General features: G+C 52.2%; 1 protein-coding gene across 1 annotated transcript in view; it reads left to right on the forward strand.

Moving 5' to 3' along the window:
- The window catches only part of SHANK3 (SH3 and multiple ankyrin repeat domains 3), a 306,306-nt gene that overhangs the window by 213,423 nt on the left and 69,154 nt on the right, over positions 1-23,729 (forward strand). Inside the window, exon 15 of the mRNA XM_061362564.1 lies at positions 14,420-14,502. Coding sequence (XP_061218548.1) covers positions 14,420-14,502 — 83 coding nt within the window. The remainder of the gene's footprint in view (positions 1-14,419; positions 14,503-23,729) is intronic.

Below are 23,729 nucleotides of genomic sequence, written 5' to 3' on the forward strand. Positions count from 1 at the left end.
TTCCACCCCAAACCAGGCTGGGATGCTGTGATGCTGTGAAATGTCCTCAGTGGTGGACAAAGCTTCGTGGTACAGAGGAAGGCAGAAGAAGTAAGTGTATGACAGGAACCTGCAGGGCTCAGCGGTCTGGCATAGCATGGTTTGGTTGCTCTAGGTTAGCTCCAGGCACATGAATGGCATGTGCCAGCCTACTGCCTGTTTGAGGCATGTTTGAGATGTGCTGTGAGCAGCAGCGTGCACAAGTGACCACCGTTCCTGAGAAGGTGGATCCAGCACTTGGAGAGGCACAGGCAGTGCTGAGCCCAGCCCTAGGCAGGGGTGACAGCAGAGCAGTGGATGCTGTGGGGTGTTGTACTGGTACAACATCGGTGTGGGCCGAGTGAGCAGGATGAACCATCTGCACCTGTCTTCCCATCTCCGGACTGTGCTGGTCATAGGTTCCTGACTATAAATACTAAGTTAAGTTTGTCAGCAGCAGACCTGAATGCTGATTACCAACCTCAGCTCCATAGCTGATGGCACAGGTGGAAAAAAGCCTTTACTCTGCCCTGCAGTCCCTCCTGCCACACTTGTGAAGGGCATCTGTAAGAGCAGTGGGAAGGCTCTCAGATCACTCTGTCCCCGCTGGTCTTGGCCAGGCAGGAGGTGCCTCCAGCTGTGGTTTGTGTGGCTCAGAGCCCAAGCAGGACGCCCTCAGCTTGCTCAGCCCCTTCCCTCCTGCTGGGAGCAGGCTCTTGGTTCCTCGGACAGGGAACACTCGCATAGCCCCGGGCAGTGTGAGCAGCTACCCATATGTTCAGTGCATCTATTTGCATGCATGAATCCCAGCAGTGGTGTGCACAGTGGGAAGAACACGCTAACAAATCACAGCGGGCTTTCTAATTACTTTGTGTGGGTGTGAATTACTACTGAGCTGCAGGGCAGAGCAGAATCAAACCTGGATCTGTCCCTCTGCCTCCCCGCGCTGGCTTCAGAGCAGTCAGGGGTGCTGGGACACTCCTGCTGCTGCTGCTTGGGAATGTGCTGTGAGGGTGGTTTTCTTGTAATGGTGGCTTTGTTGGGAATGCTGGTTAACTTTCAGGCTGCTGATTACTTGGAATACTTACTCTTTGATGAAACAACAGTGTTCTCTTTGCTTTCCTCAGCTTTCTGCTGCACTTATGTTCTTTTCTGTCTTCTCAGGCACAGTTGTCAGGGTTGCCATAGGCGTTCCCATGGTGCAAGTATGATCAAAGTATTTCCATTCCTGTGACTGTCTTGGAGTTCTTCATGTGTGGTTTTCATACGTGTTCTTCACTTCCTTGTTGTTCAAACTGAAGTGGACTAATAAGTACATAATACAAGATAATATGTTGACTTCTCATAATATGAGAAGCTAATTGTGGGATCTTTCCGCTACTTCACCATCCCCTGGTGTTAACTCTGATGTGTTACTCTGCTATTACTGGTGAGTTGTGGCTTGTTAAGAGTTTGAATGAGAAAGAGGGAAATGAAATGTGGAGTGAGCAAGGCCGAGGTGATGGTTGGTGTCTACAGAACTGCTGGTGCATCCTCTATGATGGTTGGAGGAGCTTCCCTTGGCTTTGAACAGCCACAGAACACAGGGCTTAAGATCCGCATGTGCTTCTGCTCCCCTGAGTAGCAGTCATGCCTGAAAGCCATTTTCCACATGTTTTTCAGCAGATTGTTGCTTTCTCCCACACAAGCCTTACCTCATTACATGCCTATGTCATGGTCATATTGGCCTTTTCAGTTTTTAAAGGCTGCTTGTAAGCTTAATGCTGTGACAAACAGCTTACGTAGCAGCAAGGCAAGCTGGGCTAAGCATGTTAGGTATGCACTGCATTGATCTCCAGTTCAAACCAGCAGTGCTGAACAAGGCTCTCTGGAAAACGAGCATGAACTCTTCCATAATGGAACTCAACAGAGGGTTTGGGCTGACAGGCCTTGGGATGTGCTGGTGAAGGAAGGGGGCCTGGTGCCCCAGGAGTGTGCCCTGGGCAGGGAATGACTCTCACTTGCTCTTCAGTTGGCCTGTGTGGTGCTGATGGGTCTAAGATGGTCTCTCATTGCAGTATGTGGCATTTCTAGGTGGTTCTTTTTTGTGGGTGGGAGGACCCTTGGCGTCTGGACAACCAGCATGTATTAGTGTGAGTACAAAACTGAAAGAAGTAAATACGTTTCTGCAACAGGTCGCTGAAAGAGAGATTTGGGGTTGTCTGCAGTTGTGTATGTGACAGTCAGGAGGACAAGACACAAAGGGGAGGTGATGGATTGTTAACTAAAGTTCAGTAAGATATGGGAAAGTGGCTCGTGCCGGGGGTGAGGGGCTCTTGGTTCACATCTGCATCCAGTCTCTTTGGGAGTTTGAGAAGTCACTTTCCACATCTCACTGGGCTTGGGGCAAAGGAGCTCTCTTGTTGCATAATAGCAGCATTAGGGTTGTGCAAACCGAATTTCACTAACAGTGCTTCTAGTGGTGTCAGTGGAATAGGGGCCACTGTCACTGATGCCAGTAGGATTACAGAGTGGTTTGGGTTAGGAGGGATGTTAAAGCTCCTCCAGCTCCAACCCCTGCCATGGGCAGGGACCCCTTCCACTGGAGCAGCTTGCTCCAAGCCCCTGTGTCCAACCTGGCCTTGAGCACTGCCAGGGATGGGGCAGCCACAGCTTCTGCCCACAGAAATAGGAGGTAAACACGGGAGGTGGCCTAGTGAATGAACTGGTTTTCACATGATGTCTTTGCTGGTTGGAAACCCTCTGTAAGCACTGAACGCTAAATTGCCAACATGGAAGCTACAAAAAAGAGGTTTTGTTTCAGGGTGTTCATGTTCTAAACAGAGATGACAAAATATATAGTGAGAGCCCATGTGTTAACTGGAAGTTATTCTTAATTACAGTAAAAAGTTAATGATAATTATTACAGAGGAAATGTGTCAGCCCCAAGGGAAACAGCCACTGTGTTGGAATGAGAGTTGTGCAAATTACTGAATATCCTAAGTACGACCTGGAAATGTGAGTCCAGGAAGAAAAACGAGTGCTGGGGGCTGCAGTGTAGGGATCTCCAGGAGGATTTTCCAGCCTCTCCCAGAGCCCTGGGGAGCCAGTTTGTGAAATGGACCCATCCAGTGGGGTGGGATGAGTTCTTTTCACCTGATGGGTAAATCTGAAACCATCTTTGTGTGATGCTGCCCCTTCACATGGGGCAGGAAGCAGAGCTGGGGCTGCTGAGCTGCTCCTGGTCTCTCAGCCATGTTGGGGTGAGAGGTGAGGGTTGAACCCTGAGCTCTTGGTGCATCCTGGCCTGAGCAATGTTCAGTTCCACTGCCCCTTGTGGAGGCACCGTCACGGGTCAGGGGAGCTGCAGCTCCTGCCTGGTGTGATTCATGGCAGCACCGCACAGCCTGACAGCTGAAGACACAAACCCAAACCCATCATTCAGGGGGTTTTTCATTCTGAAGGTGGTAAATCATTTGTTAAAGAGACAGGAGCTGTCAGTTAGACCATAAAGGATGTGTTGATCAATAGTGACTACACTGCTCGTGTTCAGTCTGGAACCGTTGCAGTCGCAGTGTACACAAGGTATGGATGTGACTATGTGCTAAGCATATTTCTTGTTGCAGACATTATGGAAGGGATCCGTGCGTGTGCAGGCAGGGAAAGCCTCACCTTGGAGCTAGCAGCTGGTGATGATGGTGGCAGTGCTGTCCAGGAACACACTCCGATGGTTAGAGCAGAGACAGGGGCATCTGGTATTCTGAGACATCCAGAACTGCCTTGGGGTGGGCACAGCCATGCATGGCATCCCCAGGAAATCATCAGGGTCCCTTGACTCACCTGCTGAAGCAGCTGGTGACATGAGGCTGCTGGTACTGGAAGTCATCCCTGTGGATTGCCACAACAGCACAAGAACAGCCATAGCACACAATGCTGCATAAGTGACATCTATACTCTTGGAGAAATGAAATGACTGCTATTGAGCTCTTAGAGAATGAGGACTAAATTGGTGAAATCTCAGGTTGCAGCAGTACTCCTGGTAAAATACAACCATTTGTAAGACAGCAAGGATGCATTGATGCCTCTCTGAGTACCGCCTCCACTGAGGAACTGTTCTAAATCAGTTCCGACGTGTGACCCTCCAGCAAGTTACTGCGTCATTCCACGAGGTTTTGGTGTGCACTCGTGGTCCTCAAACTGGGCCCTCTGAGGGCCTCTGCTTCTGGTATTGCAGCAAGAGTGGGAAACTCTGATCCCCCGCAGCTGTGGGAAATGCAGGCACGAGGTGTGGAGCTGTGGCTCATTGCGTTCACTGCTCCATTTAGGGGACACAAGCTGCTTCTCTGATTGTTTTGAATGTCCTGTAACTCAAAGGACTTCTGAAAGACAATAAGACAGTTGTTCTCAGTGATTCTGGGGCCTACCTGTGGGCTTCATGAGGGTGATGTCAGAGTTGCAGCTATCACAGGGAGCTGGATTTACCTTTGATGCAGACTGCTATGACTTGAAGAAATGGTGCCATATCTTGGGCCATGTCGCCATCAGCAGGAGAAAGACCAGAGACTGTCTGCAGAGTGCAGCAGTTTCCAGTATTACAGGACTGAAGTGCTGCCCGAGGATGTTCAGCTCATTAGACAAGTGTGTGTGTCAAGAAAACCCGGCACCTCCTGACCTTGGATGAGCTGGTGCCCTCCAGTACTATTTCACCAAAGCAAGTGTGCCTGTAGGGCCAGGCCAAGGGGAATGGCTTGGACCTGCCCGAGGGGAGACTGAGCTGAGCTCTTAGGCAGAAGCTCTTCCCTGTGAGGGTGCTGAGGCGCTGGCACAGGGTGCCCAGAGAAGCTGTGGCTGCCCCATCCCTGGCAGTGCTCAAGGCCAGGTTGGACACAGGGGCTTGGAGGAAGCTGCTCCAGTGGAAGGGGTCCCTGCCTGTGGCAGGGGTTGGGACTGGATGAGCTTTAAGGTCCCTCCCAACACAAACCAGCCTATGATCTGGTCTATGATGACCAACACCACAAATGGAGCTGGTTGGCGTGGCCAGCAGCAAGCTGTAAGAGGTACCAGCATCACCGGCAGGAGGACAGGACTCCCGGACACCAGGTGAGTCCTGGTGTGGACATTCTGTAAGAGACATACAAAGACTGGTATGATTACAGTATGTCGTGGTTTAAACCTGACTGCTACTGCTAAACCCAGGACACAGTGTCAATGGAAACATCTGTAGGAGAGAGCAACGATAGAGGCAGCAGACTAGGGATCAGCGGCATGGCCTGCACTGATAACCCCAAATGCTCTGAGCAGTAAAACCTCTGCTGATTAGGGCTGACCACAATGCAGATGTTGCTAGAGCCTTGCCCACTGAGGCATTAGGATGATGGGCCTGCAGCACCTTCTTTCTCTGCTGGTACCCTGTGAGAAGGGGCCTCCCATGTCTGCAAGCCCAGCCTGAGTCCTGCTGTGCTTCTGGGCACCATGAGTCGGACATCTATCACCCACGATGTACCTGAGACACTGTAGTTCTCTGCTGCCTAGTCCTGATGGGTGATCCTCTCCTTTTTACTCCATAACCTCTTGGAGAAACACAGGGAAGCACAAGCTGTAGTTAGTTTCTCTGGAGTGGCCCAACCTTCTCTGAGTGCTGCTTTGATACCATGGTCATCTGAGCCTGCTCTGACAGGCTTCCTGCTCCATAGCAACTGATGTAGTATCAGTTTTGATGTCTTTGCAAATCGTTCCATAGATTCATGCTTTGCCCATCATGCTGTGTTTCTACATTTAACTTGCAAGAGATCACGATTCTCTCCCCGTTCCTCATTTGAACGTGGTTTCAGCTCTGTGAAGGATCTTTTCTTGGGTTTAATAACCTCCCTTCCCTGCTGTTTAGCCATGCCAGCTTCTTCCTGTTCTTTCTCAATCTGTGGCATGTATTCATACTGTGTCTCCAGCACGGTGCCCTTAAACAGTCTCCATCTGTCTCTTTTGCTGAGGATGGAATAAATCCATGCTGTAGAATTTTGATTTTCTAGGACCTGTTTTTGTTATTTATAGAAATAATTGTTCTTTCCTGAATGCACATTGGGCAAGAGGCAGAGATAATGTTCTTAAATCTCCTTCCCAAGCAAAGGGAGGTCTCAGGCGTCATCTCTCCTTCCCCAGTGCATGTGGCAGCTGGAGGCAGCGCTGGGGTAACTCCTGGAGCATCCCTCTGTCTGTGACCGTTTTCCCCTTTGAAGAGAAGCAGGATGAATTGTGTGAGCTCGTGATGCACGGAAAGGCTGGAGCTGCTGCTGTGCGTTACCTCCTCTGTGCCTCTGCGCAGCCACACAGCTCCACCTCGGCTGGGAACGGCGCTGTTCCCAAGGAGCAGAATTCCCACAGGTGACATTGGCAGCGCTGAGCCTGGATCAGAGCCTGCCTTTGCCTCCTACTTGAGAAGACACCATTTTGCACTGAAGAAGGGGTAATGGGAGGCTTTTGAGTGATGGACCTGACTTTGCCTCCCAGTGGACTGAGCCCGTGTTTGCTCTCCCCTGGTCAGTTGTCACTGTCAGTGTCAGGTTCTCTGGGGCACATTCAGGGGGAAGGAGCTGGACAGAATCCCCTCATCAGCTGCAGCACCTCTTCTGGCAACGCCTCTTCCGGGGATGAAAACCCAGCACAAAGAGGTTTCTCCTGCCAGTATAAATATAAGCCTGATTATTCCAGGGTCTCATCTTAGAATCACAGAATCATAGAACAGTTCAGGTTGGAAAGGCCCTTAAGATCATCCAGTTCCAACCCCCCTGCCATGGGCAGGGACACCTCGCACTAAACCGTATTACCCAAGGCCTCATCCAACCTGGCCTTGAACACTGCCAGGGATGGAGCATTCACAACCTCCTTGGGCAACCCATTCCAGTGCCTCACCACCCTAACAGGAAAGAATTTCCTCCTTAGATCCAATCTAAACTTCCCCTGTTTCAGTTTTAACCCCTTACCCCTTGTCCTATCACTACAGTCCCTAATGAAGAGTCCATCCTCAGCATCCCTATAGGCCCCCTTCAGATACAGGAAGGCTGCTGTGAGGTCTCCACGCAGCCTTCTCTTCTCCAGGCTGAACAGCCCCAGCTTTCTCATCTTCTGTGCCTCTCTGCAATGGCATCTTTTCCTTGACTGCTTGTTGGCGTTTGCAGCAAGGTCTCAGTGGCTTTCTCAATATTGCTGCTGGTTTGAGTCAGGCAAAACATATCTTGAGCATTCTTAGACATCATGCTCCCTTTCATGAGCTGTCTTATTGTCTCTTTGAATGTTTTGGTTAATGTCCTAGAAGTCACCAGTTTGATGTGCTTAAATGAAATTTAAGTGCTGAGAACTTCCTGTGAAAGCTGCCTTTGTTTGAATGGGGAAGATGCTGCTTTCCAGTTCCTTTCCCTAATGCTCTTCCTCACCTTCTGCAACAGCCTGTCTTCAGAATTCCTCCGGTGCTCGCAGCCCCCATTTCACCTTGGACTGGGCAATGGTGAGTTTGGTTTTTAACTGGTCTCTGAAATGCATTTGACCAGTGCTGGAGGGAACATGACCTGGAGCCAGGCATCCTTCCTGGGGCCTGGGGGTGTGTGACTGGAAGATGGTTTCTTCTGAAGCTAGAGTTGCTTTTCATCTGTCAGTTTGCTTTTGACGTAGCTCATAATCAGAGCCTTGATGAGCTGCCTCCTGCCTGAATTAAACAGAAAATCTTACTGATGATAATCAGTGCTCCAGGACCAGTTCAGAGCACAAACAGGCTCCATTCCAGCCCCCTCTCCATTTCCTGCTGTCATAGAAGCACACAGCCACAGGTTGGTTTGGATTGAAGGGACCTTAAAGCTCCTCCAGCTCCAACCCCTGCCACGGGCAGGGACCCCTTCCACTGGAGCAGCTTGCTCCAAGCCCCTGTGTCCAACCTGGCCTTGAGCACTGCCAGGGATGGGGCAGCCACAGCTTCTCTGGGCACCCTGTGCCAGCGCCTCAGCACCCTCACAGGGAAGAGCTTCTGCCTAAGAGCTCAGCTCAGTCTCCCCTCGGGCAGGTTCAAGCCATTCCCCTTGGCCTGGCCCTACAGGCCTTTGTCCAAAGGCTCTCTCCTGTCCTTTCCCTACTGAAGAACCACTGTCACCTGCATCCCCAGAGGTATCCTCATCTACAGAGGAGATTTAAGTGGTTTACTTTTCCATTTGGGATAGGGCTTTTCCTAGTTTCACTTCAGATGTTGCTGCTGGGGTCATCTGGCTCCAGTCTCTGCGCTGGGAGCTCTTCCAAGCCAGCAGTAGGAGACTTCAGACCTGCTCCTTTCTGCTTTCCCAGGCTGCTGCTCTCAGCATATGTTCAAGACAAGACTCCTGCTTGTGACCCACTGTGGTCATTCTTTTCCTCTCATGTTCAGATAGAGCCAAGCAATGCAGCTCCAGAACACTGTGCCTGGCGTCATGCTGCAGGGGAACAGGGCTGTGACATCAGCCCCTCAGAGCCCTTGGGGCTGGGCAGCTCAATAGCGACCTGCTCGCTGATCCCAACCCCCCGGGACATACCCATTCCCCAGTGATTCCCGCTAGGAGCCACAAAGCCTGTTTGCAGATAAACCCAACCTTCTCCCTAAAGCTTCATCTCTCTCAAGTGAGACCTGGCTGCTGTCTCCTGTCCTTGCTACCTTGCTGAATAGCATAGATTTGATCCCTGCCAACTTGCTCTGTCCTGGTTGAGCACAGCCATAGGGCAAGGCCAGCCCTGGCCAGAGGCAATCTCTAGAATGCAGTTTGGAATGAGCTACCCTGTTTGTGGCTTTGATGTTTTGCAGGGAGAGAAGAACGTTTGTCTATAAGGACTCGGGCTGTACCACAAGCTCTTGGGGCCACAGCATGGTCTGTGCCCCATGTATTTAACATAAATAATCCCTGTGCTGTGGGAGATGTTTCCTGCACAAGCAGAATTGAACCCCTCCCAGTGCCTGGCTGGAGGTGTGGAACACCATGGTATCTGCGTGAAGTTTCTAATGGGAGAGGCCTGAAATGGTCCCTTTCTCCACCAACAGCAGCTTCAGCTGAACTTTAATTTGAGAGAGATCTCTCTGAAAGTTCCCAGTGAGGGGCCTTCCATCACCACCCCCTTCCCATGCTTCAGCAGTGTTAGTCCTTAAGCATTTTCTCATGGGAATAATCAAGCCAATCAGTCAAACCAGGCTTTTACTTTCCTGCTGGGCTTTTTACCTTCCAGTGCCCCCCTTGGGACTCTCCCCTCCTGACCCACACCCTTCTGGAATTGTGGTGCTATGATCTGGGCAACTGGAGTGTTACCTAACCTCATGATGTGGTTCCCATCGCTTGTAGGTGTGTGAGCTCCTCCGATGCAGATGTGTGCAGTTGCTGGAGCCATTCACTTGACAAAATGTGGGAGTTGTTTCAGCATGGGGTGACTCACAGCTCCATTGACTTCATGGAGCAGCTCCTCTCCATTGAGTCCAACAGGAGCCCAGAGGATTTCTCACTGCAGGTGCCTTTTTTGTATGCACCCACATTTCAGTAGGTGACTCCAAGGCTACTGCAGCATGGGGTAGGGCAAGAGGATTATTTCAGGATTCAGACAACATTCCTGCTCATGGATCCCAATCAGGTTGTCATCTTGTTTTTACAAAAGCACAACACTGCTGCCAATGTTTCCAAATCCAGGATGAATCTGGCGGCCCCTCCTGCCAGCCGGCTGCCCAGACAGACCTTCTCCATCTTCTGGTTTGCTTTTCTGAGTTCCTGCCTGCAGGACCTTGCATTTCTCCTTTATCCTCTGTGTCTCTTCATCAGGGACTGGTAGCGATAGGACAAGGGGTGATGGCTTCAAAGTGAAAAAAGGGAAGTTCAGGTTTGAGAGAAGGCAGAAGCTCTTCCCTGTGAGGGTGCTGAGGCGCTGGCACAGGGTGCCCAGAGAAGCTGTGGCTGCCCCATCCCTGGCAGTGCTCAAGGCCAGGTTGGACACAGGGGCTTGGAGCAAGCTGCTCCAGTGGAAGGGGTCCCTGCCCATGGCAAGGGGTTGGAACTGGATGATCTTAGGGTCCTTTCCAACCCAAACCAGTCTGGGATTCTATGATTTTTCAGACCATCTCTCCAGTGGTAGTACCACGTGAATCCAGATCTGCTCTTCCAACATGCTGCTACCCTCTCAGATGGTATCTTCTCCAAATTTCACATTACTCTTTGTTACATCCTACTCATTGATGAATATGTTGAGTTTGTCCCACGACAGACCCCTGTGAAATCCCACTTGATACATCCTTCAGGGGTGAAAAATGTGTCAAACCTGCTACCTACTTTGCAGTAGTTTATATTCCCCTTGATTTTTATGAGAACGCCTTGTGAGAGCGTTCAGAACACTTAACTGACACCCTAGAAGGTATCACAGAGCTGCCTTCCCCGTGTTCATGAGCCCTATCACGTTCAAACAGAAATGAGGTTCATTTAGCACCATCGGTTCTTTCAAATCCATGCCACCTGCTCTTTATCCCTTTCTTTTCTTCTGGATGTTTTCAAACTGTTGTGCTGTTTGTTAGAGGATTTTCCTGGGAATTAAAGATGAGTTGCTTCGTGTTATAGTTCCTTTTACCACCTGTCTTTAAGAAAGACAAGCATCATTCCTTTTTCACATCCTCATCCCATCCCACCTCCAGAGACAGCCCATTGCTGGCGTAGGGTGCTTTCTATTGCTGAGGCACCCTCAGTGAACTCCTCTGGGCCCAGCAACTGAAATAAACACTGAATTCTCTTAACTGCATGTTTTTGACTTTAGGGTAAGAGCCTATCTTTGCTGTTTAGACAAAAGTGAAACCAGGAGCAAGTCTGGCACTCAACCCTGCAGAAACGGGATGGTCTGGGAACCCCGTGTCATCTCAAGGAGCAGCTCTGAAGAGCCGTGAGCTCTGTGTCATTGCATTGGCTCATCTGTGTGCTCATTTCCTGGTGCTGTGTGGGGCACAGTGCCCTGGCAGTGAACTCGAGGTGCTCTGTTCCACTGCCTATCAGAACTTTCTTTAAGCATCTATGTCACAAGGGTATTGCATCATTATTTTGCTTAGTCCTTCTCTGATACCTTAAAATACCTTCCTACTACTTTCTGAAAGTTCCTATTTTCATTTAGACAGAAATAAGAAAATGAGTAATCCAGGTTATTTTTTGGTCTGACACTGTCACGGGTCTTTGATGGCACTGCTTCAGCTCCTTGCCAGGCAGGGTTTTACTGCTGCTCCCAGCAGTGCTGATCAGCAGCACTCTGGTGTCTCTCTGTTCCCCATGGTTCTAGTTCACAAAGGTGGAGGGACTTTTAATTTCACTTTCTAGAGTTATCTGTCTATAGAACTGAGTAGTGTGGTTCTATCAAAACGTGAAGGTGACCAATGGGTTTTATGAACCTGAGGACTTTTCGGCACCTGTAGAGCTGGGTGGCAGGAGGCAAAGGGTTTGTAGGTTCTGTATGGACTGAAACTGGGAGTGCTCTTGCAAGATCCCTCTTGCAGATCTTAACTTTATAAATCTCTCTGTGGATGACACAGAGCAAGAGAGTGAGCTAAATCCATGTCCAGCGTGCCCCAAAATCCCATAGGGAGCTCTGCACAAGGACTTCTGGAGTGCTCGGGGATGGAAAGCAGCATGTTAGGGAGTTCTCCTATTGCTCCTGACAAGATTATGGGGTTGGATTAAGGTACTTCTTGTCAGTTTATTTGGAGGAGGAGGAATAATTTGGAGGTGGTGGAAGGAATCAAAGATTCCTTTTGCAGAATAACTTGTGGTAAGAGCAGCAGCAGGTTGAACGCGTCTCAAGTCTTGGTAGATGAGGACTGGGGAGAGGCTGGGTGAAATTGTGCTTACACAGGGTACAAGCAGTTTTGGCAAGAGTTTTGTCACTTTATCAGGTGGGTGGTCGAACCCCAGAGGAGTTGGAGGTACCGGATTTCCTTTCATTGTGGATTCCTGGCTTTCTCAGTGCAAAGCCATCACAGCAGCACTGACAGAGCACCTGAGCCCACCACAGGAATACGGAGATGATGATTTTGTACTTAAACATTTGTTTCTCTTTTTTCTCTTTCTCTTAAATACACACGGGCACAAACACGCTCTTAGAAGTGGCATGGGGTTATGGTGTAGTGCGGGACATCTACAAGGATTGACATGTCATATGGAAAAGGAAGTATGTCCCTCCCTATGCATACGAAATGTCTTAAGCCTAGGTCTCCTGCTAATGGTAAGTCATGGTTCAAGTAGGTGACAAAGGCTTACCGCAGGTTTGGGTTGGAAGAGACCTTAAAGCTCATCCAATCCCAACTCCCTGCCACGGGCAGGGACAGCTTCCACTAGAGCAGCTTGCTCCAAGCCCCATCCAACCTGGCCTTGAGCACTGCCTGCTGTGGGGTAGTCACAACTATTCTATAGGGGAATCAAAGGTCTGAGGTTCCCTGGCTCTTGGTACAGGGACAGGAGAGTTATGTTGCTGTTATGACCTCTTCTGGGCATGGTAGTCATGACCCTGTTTCCAGTAGGACACACTACACTTTGGAAGGGAGGATTTTGTTGTAGAGGGGAGAGTTTTATGCATATTGAGGAACATATGTACAACCAGCTCTGCTTTGGAGAGACAGGCAGTGTGTTGAAAACGTGGCATAAAGGGATGGCTGTGACAGCAGCTGCCTCCTGTGAAGTGGTTCACTGGTTTTGTTGAAGTTTATCCATGTCTGGGTACTTTGTTGCAGGAAGTCAGTGGTTTTATAGATACCCTGTTTTTTCATGGATGATGCCTAAGTACAAAATTAGTGAAATTTCAGGGAAGCCCAAGGAATTCAGGCTAATGGGTGTTGCATTAGTTTCTGTGGATGATGTCTGTTGGATATCTTCCAGACTGCCTCGGTACCTGCAGCCGTGGCATCTTTCTGTGATCCCCTTCCTTTGGTCTGGAAAACAAAGGGATATTTCTATCCCTTTTGCTAGGAGCTGGATACTGATACGGCAGTCACAGGATTACCTACCCAGAAAGGGGCTGTGATGCCTGCGAGCGCCGCACTGCCATATGAGGGATACAGAAGGTGTGTCCTGTCCCGCTGTGTGTCGGTCGCAGCCCATGGCTGCTAGAAAGCGTGCACACCAACGCGGGATGTCAGCACATCCCCCTCCATGCACATCAGCCGCCTCCCGACCCTGGTGCCGGCGGGATGACGGGGTCCAGCCTCAGGCCCCGCAAGCGACCCCTTCCCCGCAGCAAGGGGAACGGGCTGTGTGCCGGCGGGTGCGTGCCCGCCTGCAGCTCCGGTACCGCATGTTGGAGCCCCTCGTACCGCAGTGTGTGACCCAGCCCGCCCCGTGCCGGCACGGCCTCCTCCGGCCAGCGGCTTTCCCTGCCTCTGGCAGTGTGCTGGGTGCGGTGCGGCACCGGGCAGACCCAGCGCTGGCTGCGCGCACCGTGTCGGGGGCCGGCCCGCGCCATCGCTGCCTCCCCGCCTCTCGCAGCCTTGGCTTGGTGTGTAAAGCTCCATCCCCGCGGAGCAGCGAGGCCCTTGATTAATTCCACGCTGATGTCAGCCATGCGGCTCTGCTGGGAGGGATCTGCAGGGCTGCGCTTCAGCCGCCCTTCGCTGCGAGGATCCCCCTCCCGCCGCCCCCCGGCGCACGCAGGGCTGGGCTGCTGGAAGGGTCGCTGCCGGCCCCGCTGCGCCGCGCTGCGCTGCGCCTCCGTCCGTGCCTCCCGCCCTCCCTCTCCGATGCCGGATTTTCCCTGCTGGTCGCTCTGGCCCGGCCGCGGGAGCAGCGCAGTTAAAGTGGGACAATGCGCCGCGTCCCCCCTCTGCTCCTGACAGCCCGTTCCTTAGCAACGCGGGGGGGGATTTTAAGAGAAGATCAGAGCGCCGGGATGAGGATATAAACTCTGCTGTTCTCCCTCCCGGGGAACTTACCAAAGAGGCGCCTCGCCTGTCGTCAAGCGTCTGATTTCCTTCCGTACAAGAGGCAACGGGAAAGTCTCCGAGAGCTGCTTCCCTGATGGATGGCTGCCCGTCCCCCCCCAGCAGCTCCTCTGCTCCGGCGCTTCACTCTCCAGTTCCACGCTCGGGGCAACAGTTAAAGGGAAGCCCGAAGCGGGATCAGTAAGCTCCCTGCATGCGTATGCAGGTGACTGAGCAGGGGGCCGGTGGGCAGACGGGGGATCCAGGCAGCCGGGGCTTTCCTCCTCCTCCTCCACGCTGAGGGAAAGTAGCTCTCGTCTTTTTGTTCTGACTTTGGGCAAGGGAGGGCGGGAAGCAGACTGAGCCCAGCTCCTTGCTGAGATGAAACGGTCGATGAGAAGAGGTCTCCTTGTCACAGGCACAAAGACCACCTCCGCCTGGCAGCATGGTGCTGAAATCTAACCCTAGCATCATTCTCTTGTGCTCTTTCCTGCCCAGTGACTACATCATTGAGGAGAAGACGGCCGTGCTGCAGAAGAGGGAGCATGAGGGATTCGGGTTTGTATTGCGAGGGGCCAAAGGTAAGGGCTGCTTCTTTCGCTTGGTCCCGGGGCTGGGAGGGAAAGCTGCTTCTGCTCACTTCACCCGGGGCCCCAGACCCCGTGTCCCTGTGTGAGCCCTTGTGCTCTGGGGTCTTGGAAGGACCCTTCCCCGGCAGCAGGCGATGGGAGTGAGCTGGGCTCTGTGGTTGCCTGCATCCTGCAGGAATGCCATTTGTGGCAGATGAGCATCACTCACACTCTGGGGTGTTTCTCGGTGCAGATGCTGTTGTTCGTGGCTTTGCATTTGTAGCTTTCACTTCTGCCTGTTTGTTGGGTGTCTAAAGCGCATCTGCCCTGTATCAGGCATAGGTGTGAGCCCCATGGGGCAGGGCCTGTGCCCTCTGTGGCTTTCTAGTGCTTATAGTATTTGGTGTTGTGATCCTCCTGCTGGGAGCCCTGGCTCTGTTGGCGTTCAGCCCCAGCATGAGGGCAAGCTGAATGATGTCTGTCCTGCATCGTGCCTTCAACCCTGGACTCCTGGGAGCCTCAGCTCATGCCGGGGTACCATCCCCTGAGATCCCTGGAGTGCCTGAGCTCCTGCAGCTGGGACCTTGCACTGGCTTGTTACTGGGGCTCCTCTTGCCAGAAACCAACCTTTCTGCTGCAAAAGAAAGAGAGTCCCTTGGGGACTGGTAATGAATGTGCTTGTATTCACATAGGAAACGGGCTTCAGCCCCTGTGCTTGGGAGGCAAGTCCACCTCAGCTGGAGGCTGGTGAGAGGCAGGGGGGTCTCCGAAATGCAGCTGCTGGCAGCAGAGCTCAGCGGGGCATGTAGGGTGCAAGATGCAGGAGGGGAAGCTCAAACAGTGGCTGCCAGCTCGTTTGGTGGTGCTGATCCTTCTCTGGACCTCAGGGTGCCTGCAGATTGTTGTGATTTGGGCTTTAATGTTGGGTGTGATTGTCTGGGGGGGGTCATGAGCTGCCTTTGTTCTGGGGGTACCGCAGCAGGACTCTGTGTGCCAGTGGGTGCGTTTGCATTCCTGTCAGAATACGGTTGCTGCCTCTTCCTCCCCTGTCTCCCCTTCCCTATGTATGTGACATACGTGTCTGTCCATGTGCTGCTCACATCAGTCTGTGCAACATGAAGTGAAACTTCACAGCTCAAAATGGCATCCATTTTTTTTGCCAGATCAGATTTGCAGTTATTGTGTTAGGGAAAATGGAATAGAATTTTGTCCTGTTTCCTTTTTTCTTTCCTTTTCCTCGTTTGCCCTCCCAGCATCCGCAGGCTCTATAATTCCCTTTGTCTGTGAGGCTGGAGAGGGGACTTGCAGTGGCTCGAGTGGTGGGCGTGAGGCTGTGTGGGACTTGGGTCTGGCTGTGCTGTGCTGTGCTGCAGGGGCTGTGAGCAGCGCAGCTGCAGAGGGTCGTGGCTCGGGAGTGGGCATGGGCTGTCCTGCTGGGATAGAGGCACTGGGGGCTCTGCTGATTCCCCTTGGGGAGCAGCGCACCCATGGCAGGGAGGTGGATGTGGTGGCTCTGCATCACCCCCGTGTTTCCCAGCCTGGTGCTTCGTTCTGCTGTGGAGCTGGGAATGCTCTGTCTTGTTCCTGTCAGGTCTCACCACCACTCATGCTTCATTTAGACACTGTGCAAAATGCTTCCGGCCTCGTGGGGTGAACTGGAGAAGGGGTCTGTAAATGGGAGGGACCAGAGCATCAGCAAAGTCCCTGCAGAGGGAGGGGGCTGCTTGTTAGGTGAGACGCAGCTGGATGATCCCCAAAGGAAACTGCCCTTTGTGCTGCAGAGGATGGTGAAAACCTTGCCTGGCTTCTGCCAGTGTTGCTGAGGGTTGAGTCCTTCCCAAGCCCAGCCCTGGCCGTCCATGTGAGCTGCCCCATCATCTGCACCCAGCAGAGAACACCCACCACCACGCTGGGGAGCCAGTGCTTCCTAACCCATCCCCTCTCCACCTCAGTCAAGTAGTGGGAGGTGATGTCCCAGTCAAACCATCCGAGTGTTTGGATATAGGTTATTTTATCCTAGCCTCAGCAACAGATGAGCTGCAGCTTTTGGACATGAGGCTTGCTGCAGCCATTGCCTATGGGAATCGTGGAGCAGATGGGAGGGATGTAGCAGCCCCTTCATGCAGCACTGTAGTGGGAAGTGATGAGCAGGTGGATTCATTTCTTTGTTTCTTGGCCCCGAGAGGCCATCCTGCCTTTCACATCCACAACTGATAGTCCTGTTCTCAGAATGCTGAAAAATGGTATTTCTTGGCTTGTACTACGCTGAACTCAACCAGTCATCCTTCCATGCCTAGACTAGAGCAACCTCCCTCCTCCTGGCCGAGTACCACAGGTCTGTTTAGTGATATGATTCATACAATGCTCATACATTGCTCCCCAGGGCCACCCTGTAAACAGTGGTTGCAGCAGCTCGTACAGTGACTGCATCTCACGTGGCCACAGCAAATCCCTGCTACCAGTTTCCTGGACAGAGGAATATTGTTCCGAGGCCATTGATGCTCGTTGGTGTCTGGTTGTGGTGGGTGCTGTGGAAATGGTAGGGAGCATGGAGCTCGCGTTGGGAGGATCTCTGCTGTTTGTCAGCTGCTCGCTTCTCAAGCTCCCACTGGTTTTTTGCCACATTTTCTCCACAGGAAGGTTCAAGTTTGATGCTCAGCATCACATGTTGTGTGCAAATACCAGCTAGGGCAAGTGGTATTCATTTACTGAGACCAACCACCTTGGGGGAACCCAGCGAACCAAGCACCAAAGTGCAGAACGTGCTTGGATCTGCAGCAGTTGGTGGATCATCAGAAGGGATTTGGGGTTTGTTTCCTGTGCAGCCCTTGCTGTGAGGACCTTAAGGTCAGCCGTCTGTGCATGCTGAGGTCTGGTGCTGTGCAGTGCCCAGTGCTGGCTCTCTTTCACCTGATGGGTCTCCAGCAGCCGCATCTGCTGCCCTGCAGCCCTGGGGCATGAGGAGGGGTACAGTAAGGGAAGTGCAGCCAAAGCTGAGGGATCTTCCTGTTTTACTGAGGCAGAGGGCAGGTTGTCCTCAAGCCCTGCAGCAAGTTCTGGAACACGATGTTGGTATCATAAAGTCCCATGGAAATGGAAGAGCTCGCTGATAGTTTTCAGAACTTGGGTCTTTTGCAGAGGAGCGTTGTGACACTGTGACCCTCAGGGTGGACAGGAATTGGGATTGGAGGTGTTTAGACAGACTGTGTCAAACACCAACTGTGTCGTCTGGTGGTGGTGGTGTGGTGCTGGCACAGGGTGCCCAGAGAAGCTGTGGCTGCCCCATCCCTGGCAGTGCTCAAGGCCAGGTTGGACACAGGGGCTTGGAGCAAGCTGCTCCAGTGGAAGGGGTCCCTGCCCGTGGCAGGGGTTGGAACTGGTTGAGCTGTAAGGTTTATTCCAACCCAAACCAGGCTGTGATTCTGTGTCTTCATTATGGAGATCTAATGGAAAGCTAGAAACAAGACCCAGAAGAGTCTCCCTATGGAGAATGCTACTTGTGGCACACCTTTAGTACCCTTAGGAATTTAAACATTCCAGAACTGATGTTAACCAACTGCTACTGCACCCCTGTTGGGTGCCTCCAATATGCGCTCTCCATCAGCAAGTGTCATCTGTTGGCCACCAGCTGCAAGCAGGTACCTGCAGCTCCAGCGCTCAGCATCAGAACCGCGGTGTGCATCTGCCTGCCCTGGCGTTAGTGGCTTTAGGTGGGAAGCACCAAGGCAGCTATTGCATTAGCTTGTTTTCCACTCTATAAATGTGTTTCTGGTGAGGTTCCTGGGATCTTGCTGTGGTTTAACCCAGCCAACAGCTCAGCCCCACACAGCCCCTCTGGCGCTGTCCCCTGGTGGGATGGGGAGGGGATTGAAAGGGTACAAGTGAGCAAACCACTGGGTTGAGATAGAGACAGTTTAATAGGTAAAGCAAAAGCTGTGTGTGCACAAGCAAAGGAAAACTGGGAATTCATTCCCAACTTCCCATCACAGGTGGGTGTTCAGACCTCCCAGGGATAGTGGACTCCATCCTGCATAACACCTAATTGGGAAGGCAAACCTCACCACTCCCAATGCCCCCCTTCCTTCTTCTTCCCTCAGTTCATATGCTGAGTGCAATGTCCTATAGCATGGGATGTCCCTTAATTGAGTCAGGGTCACTGTCCCAGCTGTGTCCCCTCCCAAATTCTTGTGCACCCCCAGCTTGCTCACTGGGATGAGGAGCAGAAGAGGCCTTGACTGCACGGAAATACCCCTGTGTAATCAGCACTGCTCCAGCACAAACCCAAACACAGCCCATAGGAACTGCCGTAAAGAAAATATACTCTACCCCAGCCCAAACCAGTACAGATCTCAACAGTTTACTCTGCTTGAATTAACTTGTAATATTTTTCACTGCTAATCTTGGCTAGTAATAAAAGTACGTTGTCCAGGAAAAGCAGTGTTTGCAATGAGTAGAGTAGGGTAGGGTGCAAATAGGAGATGGATAGGATAGGATAGGATAGGATAGGATAGGATAGGATAGGATAGGATAGGATAGGATAGGATAGGATAGGATAGGATAGGACAGGACAGAGCAGAGCAGAATAATAGATTATTTTCAAGAGGGGTTCTCCTCCCCCTCTATTCTGCCTCGGTGAGGCCGCATCTGGAATATTGCATCCAGTTCTGGGCCCCTCAGTTTAAGAAGGACAGGGAACTGCTTGAAAGAGTCCAGCGCAGAGCCACAAAGATGATGGAGTGGAGCATCTCCCTTATGAGGAGAGGCTGAGGGAGCTGGGTCTCTTTAGCTTGGAGAAGAGGAGACTGAGGGGTGACCTCATCAATGGTTACAACTATGTAAAGGGTGAGTGTCAGGATGATGGAGCTGGGGTTTTTTCAGTGATGCCCAGTGCTAGGACAAGGGGCAATGGGTGTAAACTGGAGCACAGAAGGTTCCACGTTAACATCAGGCAGAACTTCTTTACTGTGAGAGTGCCAGAGCACTGGAACAGGTTGTCCAGGGGGGCTGTGGAGTCTCCCACATTGGAGCTATTCAAGGCCCGCCTGGACAAGTTCCTGTGTGATGTACTCTGGGTTACCCTGCTCTTGCAGGGGGTTGGACCAGATGATCTCTTGAGGTCCCTTCCAACCCTTGGGATTCTGGGATTCAGGGAAGGGACTTAAGAGAAGCCCGACCTCTCCAGGGCTGATCAGAAGTCAGAGCATGTCCTTAAGGGCATTGTCCAAAAGCCTCTTCAACCCAGACAGGCTTGGGGCATTGACCACCCCTTCAGAAAGCCAGTGCCAGGGTCTGACCACCCTCTAGGTAAACAACACTTCCTCACCTCCAGTATGAAGCTCCCTGGCTCAGCTCTGAGCCATCCCCATGCATCCTGTCCTGGGGAGAGGAGCTCAGCGCATCCCTCACCATGTCCCCCCCTTAGGAAGCTGCAGAGCGATGAGGTCTCCCCTCAGCCTTCTCTTATCCAACAAGACAAATCCTTGTGCTCAGCGCTGCTCAGAGGCCAGGCCTGCAGCCCTTCACCAGCTTGCTTGTCCTCCTTTGGACCCATTTGAGGACCTTCACATCCTTCTCCAGTGGTGGGGCCCAGCACTGCACGCAGTGCTCCAGATGAGACCACACCAGCACAGAACACAGTGAGACAATCCCATCTCTGGTTCTGCTGTGGCTGGTGCACCCCAGGATGTGGTTTCGCTCCTGGAGCCAGGAATCCCAGGAAACCTGCATCTTGAAGTGCAGGCAACTGTACAGCTGCAATAACCAAAATCCGGGCAGGGGTTTATTGTGTCAGGGCCTGGAGTGCAATTCCTTGTGGAGCTGGGCAGCCCAGGGGAAGAGGCAGTGCAGGAGGGCAGGGGAACGGAGCTCTTGGTCTGGGCATGCTTCTGGCCATGTCAGGTAACCCTGTGGCATGGCCATCACCTGCATGCCAGCGGTAATGCTGTATTCCCATGTCAGGTAACCCTGTGGCATGGCCATCACCTGCATGCCAGCGTGATGCTGTATTCCCATGTCAGGTAACCCTGTGGCATGGCCATCACCTGCATGCCAGCGGTGATGCTGATTCCCATGTCAGTAACCCTGTGGCATGGCCATCACCTGCATGCCAGCGGTGATGCTGTATTCCCATGTCAGGTAACCCTGTGGCATGGCCATCACCTGCATGCCAGCGGTGATGCTGTATTCCCATGTCAGGTAACCCTGTGGCATGGCCATCACCTGCATGCCAGCGGTGATGCTGTATTCCCATGTCAGGTAACCCTGTGGCATGGCCATCACCTGCATGCCAGCGGTGATGCTGTATTCCCATGTCAGGTAACCCTGTGGCATGGCCATCACCTGCATGCCAGCAGTGATGCTGTATTCCCATGTCAGGTAACCCTGTGGCATGGCCATCACCTGCATGCCAGCAGTGATGCTGTATTCCCATGTCAGGTAACTCTGTGGCATGGCCATCACCTGCATGCCAGCAGTGATGCTGTATTCCCAGTGGCAGGCGCAGAGCCAGTGCCTCTCAGGACCCTCCCCTTGGCTTTGGGTTGCTGCCAGTGCCCTATAGCACAGGGCAGGGTTGGGGGGCTGGAGGCCTTTGCTCCCAGAGCTCTGGTGTTGATGGGCTGTCAGAGTGGTGATCCAGGGGTTCTCCAGGTGCGGGAAGCTGGCGTTCCTGGTGGGAGCAGCCCAGGCATCAGGGGTTTAAGATAGCCACGAAATGGCTGGTGTGATAGAAGTGCACAACCAGAGCTCCTCAAGGGGTACCGAGTGTGGTTCCTGAGGTTTAAAGCCACGAGCTTTCATGGGGAGCAGCAGACCTCCTTGTTAGGGCATTTTACTTCATTACCAGTGAGACTTTCTGTAAGGTAATTCCAAACCCTATGAGCAAGTTTTGCCATTGCCAAACTGAATGGGAAATAGCAAAAGTTGGATAAGAGCCTCCTTAAACTGTGTTACCTTCCCGGGCAGGCACTTACAGATGAGCTGTCACCAAGTTGCATAGTCCTGGCCTAAAGCTTCCCAGGGGCTCTGATCTGGAAACCATATTTGGAGGGTCTGGTCCCAAGCTGGTTTTTGTGGTGGCTGCGCTCAGCCTTCACTCGGGTCTCCATGAGAGGCACAGGTCAGGATTCCCAGGTTGCATAAAGGGTACTGGTGTCCTCCTCCTCCTCCATCAGCGGGGCTACAACCACCTCTGAGCACTGTGGGTTGTTCTGGTTGATGTTTCATTGGTTGGGGGCTGACAATGCTGAGATTAAGCTTAGCAACAGGAGGCCAAGGATGCCTGGATGTGGTGATAACCTGGGCAGTGGCATTGAAAATACTGGATTTGAGTGCAGATGTAGCAAAACTGGGGAGAATGGGGTAAAGTTACTAGAGGCAGATTTTTGCTGGGGCATCGAAAAGGAGTGTTAAGATCCATGGACAAGGTTATGGAGGTACGTGAATGATGTGAGTGGGGCTGTGTAGTGGTTCTGTGCTTGGTCACCACAGCCCAGGTCAGGGCAATAAACCAGCTCTGTTCTTCTGACCATCCCTGTGTGCCCAACCTGCTCCTTATTCTCAAGCTGCCAGCAGAAGCCTAAGAATGGATCAAGAATCTTGATGCCAGCTTGGTGCTTGCTTCAGTCCTGTCAGCAGCTGTGGCTGCCCCATCCCTGGCAGTGCTCAAGGCCAGGCTGGACACAGGCGCTTGGAGCAAGTGGAAGGGGTCCCTGCCTGTTGCACGGTGCTGGAGCTGGAGGAGCTTTAAGGTCCCTTCCAACACAAACCATCCCATGGTTTTATGGGATACCCCTGCACATGGTGTTGTCTGCAGGAGCTCCATGGAGCTGCTGTCAATGCACATTTCATGTTGTTCTAGTCTGTTCTGATTAAATGGTGTGCCCAGGACCCATCAGCATGACAAGCAGGGCAGGACTGAGCTTTCAGGCAGTAACTCTTCTGGCCCTTGCTCAGTGTTTGAGTTGCTGTTGCTGCAGGAGAACTTTCCCCCTTTGCAAGTGCTTTGCAGTAAGTGCAGAGCAGTCTCTGTGCTGATGGGGTATGAGCACAGCCTGGGGATACTGGGCTGAATGACAGCTAAAAGCAGCTGTAAGGGAAGGTTCTGGTACAAGGGAGCCCAGCTGCAGGCTCCAGTGAACTGAAGGTTTCTCCTGCATTGCCTGAGTCTGCCGGTTAATTGGGGCAGGTGGGAAACCAGTGCTGGATTGTGCCTACTGCTGGAGGCCTCCATCCACTGCCCACCATGGCTGTTGGAGACACCTGCAGCCAGCAGACCTCCAGACCTTGTTCTCTGCATAGATACAGCGGTGTGTGTGTGTGTGTGATTTTAGATTATTTGTCCATTCCTAGAGCTTTTTTCCCATTCCCTGTGAGTGAGTGCTGGGACTCAGGCAGCAGAAGGCAGCTAGTTGCACACACAGAGTGGCTTTCTCCCCTTCCTGTCTGAAACTCGGCTTCAACAGAGCTCAGAATTCAACAGAACAAACAGTTCTGGCTTCAGGATGCATCTCCCTGTTTCCTGAGGCACCGGTGACGCTTTCCAACTGTGAAGCATAGCGTGTGGGCCCTGTAGATGCACGGTTCCAGAGCGGTTCTGCCCGGAGTCCTGGTGGCACACGTCAATAGTGCCAGTGACAGCGCTGGCTAGAAGGCTGGCTTCCTGCGTTGGTGCTGTCCATGTGCCCTCTCTGGTTTTGTCTTCACTTACCAGTATGAAAAACGGGTCCTGAGGTGACTCTTCTCCGGGCTGCGGCTTAGGATTTCTGTGGGGTATCTGGAGCCACTGTGGTAGCTGTCATCTGTCCCAACTCCATCCTCCCCAGCGGTCGGGGCTTCCACTTAACCTTTCCAGGACTTCATTGTGCTGCGTGTAGGCTGAGGGGGCAGCACTGGTGTGTGGTGCTGATGCTGTGTTTGTGAAGCGTGGGGACCGTGTGGCTCATCATCATTAGCTAAATCATGTACTTGACATGCTGAGAGCCCGAGTCTCCCCTTGTCTCATTTTCAGAGGCTCAGGCAATACACAAGGTCTTCTTCAGCTTAAACCTCGTATCCTTCTAGGCCTGGGGTTAGCGTACCTTAATGCACACTTAGGTTTGCAGTTGCACTCTGTAGCAGAACCATATTTGTGGTTCTTTGAACTTGAGACTGTTGAAAGCACTTGTGGGTCAACACTGATCCAAAGCATTGAATTTAATACTGGGGAAGTCCCAAAGGATTTGGAGAAATCAGATGTTACA

Source organism: Neopsephotus bourkii, unplaced genomic scaffold, assembly GCF_033783945.1.
Source record: "Neopsephotus bourkii isolate Nb327-2 ecotype Australia unplaced genomic scaffold, CSIRO-AGI_Nbou_v1 NB_1128, whole genome shotgun sequence".
Taxonomy (NCBI): Eukaryota; Metazoa; Chordata; class Aves; order Psittaciformes; family Psittacidae; genus Neopsephotus; species Neopsephotus bourkii.